The sequence below is a fragment of the Uranotaenia lowii genome, chromosome 1, assembly GCF_029784155.1.
Source record: "Uranotaenia lowii strain MFRU-FL chromosome 1, ASM2978415v1, whole genome shotgun sequence".
Lineage (NCBI taxonomy): Eukaryota > Metazoa > Arthropoda > Insecta > Diptera > Culicidae > Uranotaenia > Uranotaenia lowii.
Window position 1 is genome coordinate 62495822 of NC_073691.1, and position 12817 is coordinate 62508638.

The window sequence follows — 12817 nt, forward strand, 5'->3', positions numbered from 1 at the left end:
CGTGTCACTGCAAAATTATGCTAATCACAATTGACAATTCGGACTATTTCGCACACGTGACTATTCATCGCCACAAAAAAAACCATCACCTCTCCCGTACTACGATCATATCCAAATCCACGGATTGACCGTGCAATTTATATTCCATTCACCCACATCCGATAACAATTATGTAAAATAAACAAAAACAAATCATTACATTCTGTAATACCTTCCACCATCCAATCGCACAAATTGTTGAACTAAATTGAAACTAAAGCTCTTTTGGGCCACTGTCCACCAGATATACGTACTGTCAAAAATGTTTCAACGAAATCCCAGGCGACATGGTAACGCTCGGCGACGATCCGCTGCAAACGCAAACGTGAGTATTTTTACAATTTTTATTTTCTCATGAAACTGAATGTTATTTTTTAAATCCTTCACAAAAATAACAACAGGCAAATCAAGAAAGACCAGTTCAAGGAGATGAAGAATGATCACCTGGAGCTGGAACCGTTTGTGGTGTGTTTGGATTGCGGCCGAAAGCAACACCAGATATGTGTGCTTTATTTGGATTCCATTTGGCCCGGTGGGTTCACTTGTGATAATTGCATGAAAAAGAAGGGTACCAAACGGAAAGAGAATAAATTTAACGCAAAACGAATCCCGACGACTAAGCTCGGTACATATATAGAAACTCGGGTCAACAATTTCCTGAAGAAGAAAGAGGCTGGTGCCGGCGAGGTGCACATTCGGGTGGTGTCCAGCTCCGACAAAATAGTCGAAGTGAAACCGGGAATGCGAAGTCGGTTCGTCGAGAATGGGGAGATGCAGTCAGAGTTTCCGTATCGTGCGAAAGCGTTGTTTGCTTTCGAAGAAGTCGATGGAATCGATGTGTGTTTCTTCGGCATGCATGTTCAGGAATACGGATCGGATTGTCCGGGTCCTAATACCAGGCGAGTGTACATAGCCTATCTCGATTCGGTACACTTCTTCCGGCCACGACAATACCGAACGTCGGTGTACCATGAAATTCTGCTCGGCTACATGGATTACGCCAAGCAGCTGGGTTATACAATGGCTCATATTTGGGCTTGTCCTCCGTCCGAAGGTGACGATTACATCTTCCACTGTCACCCGCCAGAGCAGCGAATTCCGAAACCAAAACGGCTGCAGGAATGGTACAAAAAGATGCTGGATAAGGGTATGGTAGAACGAACGATCCAGGATTACAAAGACATTCTGAAGCAGGCTATGGAAGACAAACTGCAGTCGGCTTCGGAGATGCCGTACTTCGAGGGTGATTTCTGGCCCAACGTACTCGAAGAAAGTATCAAAGAGCTGGACCAGGAAGAGGAGGAAAAGCGCAAACAAGCCGAACGGGAAGAAGCAGCAGCCAATGCCGTGAGTAGAGAATGACGTTTTCTATTTTTCAACTATTACTTATTTGTGAACGCTTCTTTCCCTTTTCCAGATCATGTCGATGAACGACGACAGCGACACTGGCGTCGATGGGAAGAAAAAAGGTGGCCAAAAGAAGGCTAAAAAATCCAACAAATCCAAGGCTGCCCAGCGTAAGAACAACAAGAAATCGAACGAGCAAATCGGGAACGATCTAAGCGCCAAAATTTTTGCCACCATGGAAAAGCACAAAGAGGTGTTCTTCGTGATCCGGCTGCATTCGGCTCAGTCGGCTGCGAGCTTAGCGGTAATTTTTTCTGCATATTTTTAAAAGTGCTTTAATTAATAGTACTTCTTTTTTCTCTTTAGCCTATCCAAGATCCGGATCCACTTATCAACTGCGATCTGATGGATGGTCGCGATGCCTTCCTCACGATGGCACGTGATAAGCACTTTGAGTTTTCGTCGTTGCGACGAGCCCAGTTCAGTACACTCTGCATGTTGTATGAGCTGCACAACCAAGGACAGGACAAGTTCGTCTACACGTGCAATAACTGTAAAAACCATGTTGAAACCCGATACCATTGTACCGTTTGCGACGTAAGTTTCTTTTTATAATGTAATTTGATTACAGGTGGTTGATTTTCTTTTTCTTCTCGAAACTAGGACTACGATCTGTGTCTTACGTGCAAGGAAAAGGTCGGCCATCCTCATCGGATGGAGAAGCTCGGGTTCGATCTGGACGATGGGTCATCGCCGAACGACGTCAAACAAACGAATCCACAGGAGGCTCGCAAGCAGTCGATTCAGCGCTGCATTCAATCGCTGGTACACGCTTGTCAGTGTCGAGATGCCAACTGTCGGTTGCCAAGCTGTCAGAAGATGAAACGAGTGGTGCAGCACACGAAGCACTGCAAACGAAAAACGCATGGTGGTTGTCCGATTTGCAAGCAGCTTATTGCGCTCTGTTGCTACCACGCCAAGCATTGCCAGGAGGCGAAGTGCCTGGTGCCTTTCTGCCCGAACATCAAGCACAAGCTGAAGCAGCAACAGCTACAGCAAAGGTATGTGACATAATTCATACGTTGTGATTATTGTTTACAAAATAACGTTTTACAATTCCCCCCGCCACAGGCTACAACAACAGCAACTAATGCGACGTCGTATGGCAGTGATGAATACACGAGGTGTAGCTCCGGCAGCTCCACTGACCCCAAGTGGGCCAAGTTCTGCCGGTCCCGGTGGTTCTGGAGGTCTAAGTCCAGGTGGTCCGAACAGTATGGGAGGATCAGGTCCAGGAGGAGGTTCTGGCCCAGCAGGAATGGTGGGCGGTTCGGTGGTCGGAATGGGCGGTCCAGGTGGTATGGGTCCAGCTGGAGGTGCCGGTCCTGGGTCAAGCGGTATGATGGGCCCTGGAAGTGCCGGTGGAATGGGAGCTGCAGGAGGAATGAGTCCTTCTGCCGCACCTAGCCCAGTGTCCCAGATGGGAAGCATGGGTAGTCCACACCCTCCGGCAATGGGCTTGAAACCGGAATCGCAAGCTCCGCCACCGAACGTGATGCAAGCGTTGAAACAGGTAGCTCGCCTATTCTATCATTTGGATTATTGGTGGATGCTGATTTTGTTTAATTATTTCAATAGGTGCAGGAGGAAGCAGCCCGACAACAAGCGCCGCATGCTAGCTTCGGAAAGGGAGGTCAAATGCCACCACCAGTGATGCAACGTGCGATGGCGACAGGTGGTCCGATGGGTGGAGTAGGCGGTGTCGGTGGAGTCGGTGGCATGGGCGGACTCAATCAGCAACAAGTGTCAGCAGGCGTGGGAGTCGGCGGAGTTCCGATGGGGGCTGGCGGTCCCGTTGGAGGAGCTGGACAAAATGTCATGAGTCAAATGGATCAGTGGGGTAATCCGCGATATGCTAACGCCGGTGGTCAACAGGGTGCGCCTGGTATGCGGCCAAATTTGCCCGGAATGATGCAGGGACAGCAGCAACCACAGCAACAGAATCCTATGCAAGGCGTAAGTTTTGTAGTTTTAGTGAACGAAAATAACATATTGACTTATAAATCCAACTTTTAGGGCATGATGGGCGCCGTCGGTGCTGGCCAAATGGGAATGGGTGGCATGCGACCCGGCCCCGGTGGTGTCTGCATACAAGGGCCAGCAGGAATGGTGGCCAATGCCCAACAGGTAGGCGGTCAACAACAAGGACAACCATCTCAGTTGCCCACGAACCAGCCGAAGGCGGCAATCGCACAGCTGATGGCCACGTTGAAAAATCCGCAGGCTGGACCAGAGCAGCAACAACAACTGTTGTCTATACTGAAGGCAAATCCGCAACTTATGGCTGCTTTCATCAAACAACGACAGCAAATGGTAAGTTCATGATTCTGGGCTTTAGACAAAAAATGATCAAACTTTCACAAATTATTGTATAGGCCCAGAACCAGCACAACCAAAATCAAGGTGGTCAAGCTGGTGGAATGCCTCAGCAACAGCAGCAACAACAACAGCAACAACAGCAGCAGCAGCCGCATAACGTAATGCAACAGCATGCCGGAGGAGTTGTTGGAGGTGGCGTGCAAGGACAACAGGGTGGTCCCGGACAAGGTCCTGCTGGAATGGGTTATAATCCTGCTGCCGGTGGAGGTCCAATGGTACCGAATCGAATGCAAGGTGTTCAGGGAATGGCCGGAGGTGGCAAACCGGGTGGTGGAAATCCCCAGATGCAACTACCGGTAAGTTATAGATTACGGAAGGGTAAAGTAAATCACATCATTTGACTTGTTTGCTTGACCCAACAGATACAGCAACAAATTTGGTACAAACAGCAGCAACAACAGCAACAGCAGCAGCAGCAACAAATGTTACTGCAAAGGCAACTTGCGATGACCGGTGGAAACATGCAACCCGCACCGCCGTATCAACAACGACCCAGGCCTCAGCAGCAGATGGGCGTTGGAGGTTATGGTCAAGGTGGAATGTTTCCCGACCAACAACAGTACATGCAACAAGGAATGAAACCAAACCCACAGCAGCAAGGACCCGGCGGACCAGGAGTAGGAGTTAACGTCCTTTCTCAGCAGCTGCAACAAGGTCCCGGAGGTCCGGGCGGTCCAGGTGGGGTAATGGGTCCTCCTACGCCACAGCACGCAATGCAACAACAGTTGATGCAAACAGTGCGATCACCTCCTCCCATTCGATCTCCTCAACCACAGCCATCGCCTCGAGCGGTTCCGTCCCCTCGAGCGCAGCCATCCGCATCTCCGCGGGCACAACCTTCACCACACCATATGCCTTCTCATTCGCCAGCGCCTTCCGGCCCTGGTGGAGATATGCACAACCACATGCATCCGCATCAATCTCCGGTCGGCGTTGGAGTCGGTGTTGGTGTGCCTGGAGGTGCTGGCGGTCCAGTCGGTCCTGGAGACCCGAACCAGATGGGTGGAGTACCCGGAGGACCCAACGATACCAGCCCACTCACCGCTCAGGATCAGCTCACCAAATTCGTCGAACAGTTGTAGTAGTATCATGTGTACTAGTACTAGGAACCAAGTAACACACTCTCTCTAAATTTTAAATAATGTGGATTAAGTATTCCCTACTAAAAAATAGAAAACACGTTGAGACGAAACACAAAAGCCTTATTAACTATCTTAGAGAACGAAGAAAGCAACAAAAAGATTGAATAAGCATATAAAATGTAAGCACTGTGTATAGGCAAAAAGACATACTCTAAATGTACATAGAAAAAAAACTGTCTCCTGGCATAAAGTTGTGCATACTTTTTCCACCCAAATAGGCTAGCCTTTTTCAATCCATAAAGAAAATGTAAAAAGTTTAACGCGTGAGACAGTTGAAGGAAAACAACAACGCCGATACCATTTTTATCTGTTGTAACGAAACCAATACTAATCATTAGGTACTGACTAAAGGTCTGCTCTGTGCAGCACTCCAATTGAAAGTTTAAGTATTTATTGAATCACAAAACTAGAAACAAGTTTTATGTAAGCTACATAAAACCTCACAACACATACTCCATACACACTTGTCCAATAGTTTTCACCACCATGTGTGTGAAGCAGCACACAGCTTAATATTTTACACAAGATAACACTCCTTTATCCCGTTGATAAAACAAAACGGAATTCTCTTACTTTTATTTTATTTTTTTGTTTCTGACCAACGTATGCCACAAAAAGGACTAACTGTAAATTAGATGTAATTTTAATAGAAAAATGATAAAAAAAAACACAAAAACAATGAACGATCGTGTGATGATTTGTGCGTATGTAGCAAATGATTTCTAAACGGTTAAAATGGAAAAACAAAATTGTAAACTTTTACTTCTTTCACATTTATGGTAACACAACCATCCGTAACTTTACTATATGACACACAATCAATCAGAAGATCAATGTGCTGTTTTTTTCTTAGAAAAAAAAATGTGTTCTGGATATATTGTGCGTAAAAATAGACGAACAAAGTTGCGATCTCTTAATTCAAGAATGGGATTTATGTTAGTTCCCTGCTGCGTGGATATCGCACATAACGGACATACTGTTGATGTGAAATGTTTGTAAATATGTATAGAAATGTACTACATGGGAAAATATGTGAATGTTAGGCAAAAAAAAAATAGAATAGAAAAACTATCAAAACAAAAAACTGCGAAAATTTATTTATAAAGTTTGGCGATATTCATGATAACTTACTGTTTTATCCGCCAAAAATCTTGAAAATTTGTTGAGTTTAAACGAAAAAAAAAATCATTGGGTAATATTGTCACGCAAAACTGATTGAACAATCTAAACAATTCTTTTGAGGAACTTCATACCTACAATGCTTCAAGCTCACTGTATTTTTTCATTTCGACATTCGTTTTTTGATGTTCTAAAAAGACGCTTTTCCCGTGTCTAGGATTTGAAAATTCAACTTCGTTTAAAGATGATTAAGTATAACCCACGCCAAATGGTTTTCAATTTTAAGAGTTCTTTACATTAGTATGCAAATTTTGACAGACAGATAATTGAAGAAAAACTACTCATTTCAGATTTGAATCAAGGGCTGTGTTTAGATAAAACCTACAATAATATGTAGGCACATTGAGTAGTATCCAAACTTTTATTTTTGTTTACATATTGTGAATTTTTAAAAAGCGTTAAATTTACCCAAAAGCAGTTAAAACTATCAGTTGTAAATAATTTTATAATTACCTTCGTACACTTATAGGTTGGTTTTGTTTTTGGGTTTGGATTTTCTAAAACATGTATAAAAAGCTTAAAAATTCTACATTTTCTAAACTTTATTAAACAAATGTGTACAGTAGCGAAACAACGTCAAAAAATGATAAAAAATAGAACACTGTAATCAACTGCAAAAATTTTCAGTTAATTTTCAACGAAAGTAGAAATTTCTAAGATCTCTTCTTCATGTAAGTTGTGATTGAGGGTTGATTAGTGTGCGTTTTTGGTAATCCAGAAACCAACTGTCGTAAAGTATGTCACTAGTAGCAAGTGATTTTACTTTTTCCCGAGAGTGAATCTCCAGAGCACAGGAGGTAGCTAGTGTCCCACTTTCGGAGAGTGGCTTTTCCGATGGTGGGATGCTTATAATCCGAATCGTTCGTTCAAAGCAGCGATGAGATTTTCAAATTGAAAATGTTAAGTATGGTTATTCAAGGAAGTTAAAAGTAAAACAGCAAAAATAAAACAGCTGTTTTCCCATCTTTGAGATGTAGCTACTAAGAGTCACTAGGTATCGTTTTTCGTACGTGCAAAATTTGCTAAAATATGTTACACAGAAAATGCGAAACTAGTACATGCGAAAAAAGTTAAAGTTGAAACAGATCATAAAGTATTAATATATTTAATTAGTTTTAGTTAATTTTTCCATGCACCTACAAACGAAGGTAGGGAAACAAAAAAAATCTGGTAAAACAGTAAAGGAACCTGGCGTTCAAAGTCCAATTTTAATAAAAGTCATTTGCGTTTGTTTCTATGTTATATCTTTTTTTTCTGTTTCTCGGCAAGTTTGTGTGTGGGAAGATCGAAATGTGTTGAAAAAAAATCGCATGGAGGATATTTAATCACGTAAAACAGAGAAAGAACTAATAATCTACATTATATCAAAATCCAAGAAGAGAACAAAAAACTGATTTTAGTTCATTTTTTTCTACTAGTAGATGTTAAGGCCGTGTGGAGCAGACACACTAAAAAAAACAACAGCAATGATGTATAGTTAATACGAGTAAAATAGAAAGGAAAGGCTTAATAATTTAGATAAAATTAACGTCGAATGGAATCAAACTGTGTCGCATTGATAGTTGACTTGTAATCAGGTTTGGATTTTTGTTTGAACTTAAACTTGAACAAAACAATCGCCACCACACTCATTTAGGAATCATACCGAATTAGTTTTGTAAAGATGAGAACTAATTTTAAAGCGCGTCGTATTGTAAAAAAAGTGAGGAGTACTACAACAGTGAAATACACAAGCAAAACGAAGGTTACTAAGTTTCGTGTTTGTCTTTAATTTATTTTAGACTTAAATGTGAAAAAAAGAAAAAAACGGGAATCATAAACCCAAAAATGATGTGTTTAATTGTAGATTGGAAAAAAACATAGAAAATTACACAAATTCAACATTGAAAAACACATTAACAAACTCACTTATACGATTTGTCTGTTAGTCCTGCTAAATTTAACAAAAACTACATTAATACAGTGATCCGTTTCTACTTGTGAATAGTATAGGTAAAAATAGAAATGATCTATTGTGGATTAAAAAACACTCACTAACACATATGAAAAAGCTAGAATATAAAAATAACCCATACATCCAAACCGAGTTATAAAAGAAATGTGAATGGAAATATTCTATAATTTAAGTGCAGCAATTAAGGATTATTTGACTTATCTTAAAGATCACTGGTGTGAACCCTTCCTTTGAGTTGAAAGAAGAAAAAAAATCATTGTACAATATCAATCTATCAAGAGTCGAAAGAAAAAAAAAGGTATAAAAATCACTTTAAAAATCCCTTGTAAAAATAAACCAAACAAACAAAATCCTTATCCCAATTGTAAAAAGCATCAACCTTGATATCTAACTGGAAGGAATTCACGTCGTCTTAGTCCAAACTAAAACTAACTGCGCTATCACTGTAAAAGTTACGCTAATCACGTGAAAACATGTGAACCCACTAGTTGTCATTCGAGCCAGCAAACGATTTTCGACATCAAACGAGTAGCAGTGCTCTAATGGCTTGATGTTAGAAAGAAGAAAAAACAAAAAAATAGAAATATAAATCTAAAACGCAGCAAAAAAACGGAAAGAATAAGCTTGGCTGGATGTTGTATGAGTGCGCACGCGCGTCTGTATATGTATAGGAGGAAAACTAATAAAGATATCGCTCGGAAGGCTTTAGAGACACGCATGGCATGGTTCCGACGAACTGTTTCCGCTTTGCGGGACTGACTACGCCGCTAACCTAGAAAAGCAAAGAAATTGTAGTGTTTTTAGATAAGTGGAAGGAATGAATATAACAAAAAAATAGAAGCAGAAAAAAGAAACTATAATACTATGATTATTATTATTATTATTATTGAAAGCAAGCATATTATTCATTATTGATAATAAAACAAATGGAAAATGCAGAAAAACAATTATATTTGAATGTATAAAGTAAAATTATGGAAAAATAAAAAAAGTAATTATATAAAAAAAAAATTGCAATATTATCAGCTTGAAAGAAAACAGCCGGTAAAAATCCCTTATTGAAAATTTAATAGAAACAAATCGAACAAATCTTAAGATATTTTTCTATCTTCCTAAATACTGATGGCGGCTGAACAAAAAGGTAATATCGAACCCACATTAGAGACACATATGAAACAACCTCGAAGATATGGAAAAATCAACCAGTCATCGGTTTACTTTGGCAATTTAAAGCTGAGAAATCATGCAGTGTGGAATCGTGTGTGCTCTTAACGCTATTCTTGTTGTATTTAATGCGTGATAATTGAAATCTTTGTTGATTAAACATTTCAAGTTATATTTATTTATCAAAACTCGAGTTTTGATATTCAAATTATTTGGCACCCAACAGTGACCGAGTAGTTCAAATCAAAATTGTATAAATAACTTCTTCAGAGAAGAGTACATATTCTGGAACAGCATTACACCCTATCACATTAATGCTATACTAATGATATTTGAATTTCCCAATTTCGTTCAACGCTCATAATAAGTTAAATGCCCCTAACTACCATGGTGATTTAATTGACTTAGGGTCAATAATCGTTAGGAAGTGCTAAACGTCTTTTAAACAAACTTTAACAGTAGAATGGTACTTTCTAGCTTAGTAGGTACCTTGTAGGAGCTGTTTATTAATGACATGCCATGCCAACATGCCAACTTCATTTGCATATCCCATAACTCAAGAAACATGCACGGATTTTGCTTGACTGTGACTGACTGCCAACGGAACTGCAGGCAGGGCATTGTTTTGTTTTTTTTCCCTCAAAATAGATGTAATAGACCCAGCGATGTGAAACTCCCTTTTTTATTTTCCACCAATGTTTCGAAAATCAATCAATCATGAGCCAGAAAATATATAAATACATTTAGAGCCAGAAAATCGAAGCAGTCAATATATCCTTCTCTGACTCTTCGCTTGAAACACTTTTGCAAAACATGATGTGGAACGTCTGGGTGATGATTGCTTTCCTTGATGATTTTCAAACTTCTAGGATCACAACTGATATCAGGTTTGAGCGATCTGTGGAGGCTAACGGATGATCTTTTTATTTTTCGATTTTGTGATTACCAGGTATTTTTGTTTGTTTGTTTGTTTATTGATCCAGTAGAGTAAGAATACAATATTCTTTTTAATTACTACTTCCGACATACACATTTGTCACGTTCACTTATTTTAATCCTATTCTATTTTATTTTCCTATAACTAATAATTTTCAAAGTATGAATCCAACGTGGCTGCTAATTCTGGTGCTGTTTCCAATAGTTGAGGCATTCTCTTTTAAAAATGGCTTCTGATTGTATACGCTTAACATTTGTGCACGGAAAATAATAAAAAGGTAAAATTTACCGAGACAGCAAAGGTGAATGCTCGCAAAAGCCAAAAAGGTAACTTCTACCTATTCGAGGTGAAACTCACCTCACAGCGAGGTAAAATATACCTGAAACGAAGAATGAAAAAAGGTACAATTCACCGAGAAAAAATGTGAATCCAAAAAAGGTAAATTTCACCTCGTAGCGAGGTGAAGTTCGCCTGAATTGAGCTGAATCAAAAAGTATTGCTGATCCACTCTTTTTTTCTATTTCTGCGATAGCTGATTTGGGCTCCCGTAGGGTACCACTGTAAAAAAAATTACAGTATTCAAGAAAAAAATGAGCATTATGTTCTACATAAGGATTATTTATCGACTGAAATTAAATCGGATGAACAAGCGGAAAACATTTAAAGATGATTTAATAAAAAGTTGTCAAACAAACATTATTATCGGATTATCTATTGTTTATAAAACAAAAAATGTGTTTGCCTTGAGCTTGGTCAATCAGCGGTCGAAATCACGGAAAAATGAATAATAAAAAAACTGTTTGCGATGGGGTCAATCAGCGGACAAATTCACGAAAAAAAAGAAAACGCTGTAGTTGTTTAGATAAGTTTAGAGTTCGACGACACGGTAGCGATCATTCATTGAATGTTGGATTTCGTGCAATGTTTTGCAGTCGGAGTTATTCGTATAAAGTTTAACTGAAAAGCGGTTAGCGTGTAGAAAACCGACAGATTTTATACTGATTTGACAGATCGCACAAGTTTCGCAGTTATGAGTGCGCAGTCCAATTTTTTGCGATGCGAATGGTATTATTTCCTATAATAGATCATTATCCGTACACAACTCCTTTTTTTAATTTCTCATATACGATTTGTTACATTTTAATGACAACATAATTGAATTCGACCAGCATATAAAGTATCAAAGACGCATTTATCGCATCAAAAATCTTCGTCATGCCAAATTCGTTAATTCTCAGGCTATGGAAAAATGTGTTTTCAATAGTGTTCAATATTGTTTGTTTTGTCTGGGATTTTAACGCTCGTAATTAATTCAATCTCACTAAGAATACTAAGAATAATAATATTTCATTCCGATGACTTCATGTTTTGTCCTCTCTTGCAAAATAATGATTTGAAGATTGATTCAAGAATTTACTTCTTAACTTTTCAATGAAATTAGTGAGTAAGAGTGAATTTTTTAACTGTGTTTACTGCTCCGGCTAGCCTACCGCACGGAAGGCTACCGTCGCTCGATTAGAAATTTTCCCAGTAACCGCAATATAATCCACCTAGAAAGAAAGGTAAATCCAAATAAGGTAAAACTTACCTCGTAGCGAGGTGAAGTTGACCTGGATTGATCTAAACAAAACGGTACAAATCATCTCGAAAAAAAGTAACTATTTGACGAATCCGTTTATTGAGGTTAAGCTGTTTTGCCGTTTCGGAACAAGTTCTGCTTTGTGCACAATATGTGAAAATCGGAACAAAATGGTAAGTGTTTTCTTAAATTTCATTGAGTTGTGCTGGTTCTCTTCATAATACTTTGCTTTTGTTTCAGATCGGCCCACAAAGCTGCGTGTTGTATTCCCGTCAGCCTTCAGATATTATTCCGGACAAGCCGGACCTGACAAGCTTGGCGAACAAAGGACTTGCCTCAACAATTTTTAAAGAACACGGTGATATATCTCAAAAATAAATATGAGGTAACAGTCCCTATTTATTTCAAATAAATACCAATTTTTTCATGAATTGTGTTTTTTTTAAATTAATTATTATTGAAGAAACCAATCAAACAAACAAGCATTTACCTTTTAAATCAGTGAATGGGAAAACGGTATTATTTACTATTTTGCTAGGTGAATGAGAAAATGGTAAAATCTACCTTTTTGCTAGGAGAATTGAAAAAATGTAAAATTTACCTTTTTGCTGGGTGAATGAAAAAAAGGTAAAATTTACCTCGAAAGAGGGGTGGAAAAAATTCACCTCGCAAAAAGGTAAATTTTACCTTTTTTTTATTTTCCGTGTGGGAAATGAGTTGTAGTTGACAACACCTCTCACAAAAAGAGAATTTGCATACAAAGTGGTCCTATTAGTAGGCACAACATAATTGCGCAAACGGCTTCCTTGAGCGCATATGAGCTTATCAAATAGTGCGGGGGGATAACGAGTCGAACCAAGCTTACGCATAAACATGCAGGATCTGAATGCATAGAAATTTTTCAAAGAACATCCAATGAGATTGCTTTGTAGATGACTTACTCGATTGTATCGGTTTAGGCCATAGACATAGACATGGGCACGCAACAATTTAATGCAACATTCAGTCTATTCAGTGCACCAGAACTCGGGCGAACA

The 12817-nt window shown here is 39.4% G+C and overlaps 1 protein-coding gene across 1 annotated transcript; it reads left to right on the forward strand.

Annotated features, from left to right (window-relative positions):
• Positions 1–186: 186 nt before the first annotated feature.
• LOC129750925 (CREB-binding protein-like) lies at positions 187–8213 on the forward strand. The gene is made up of 10 exons (XM_055746130.1): positions 187–364; positions 441–1386; positions 1457–1690; positions 1753–1983; positions 2050–2447; positions 2518–2959; positions 3025–3402; positions 3463–3759; positions 3822–4121; positions 4188–8213. The coding sequence occupies exons 1-10, from the start codon at positions 327–329 to the stop codon at positions 4905–4907; spliced, it is 3984 nt and encodes a 1327-aa protein (XP_055602105.1). The 5' UTR covers positions 187–326; the 3' UTR covers positions 4908–8213.
• Positions 8214–12817: the final 4604 nt, after the last annotated feature.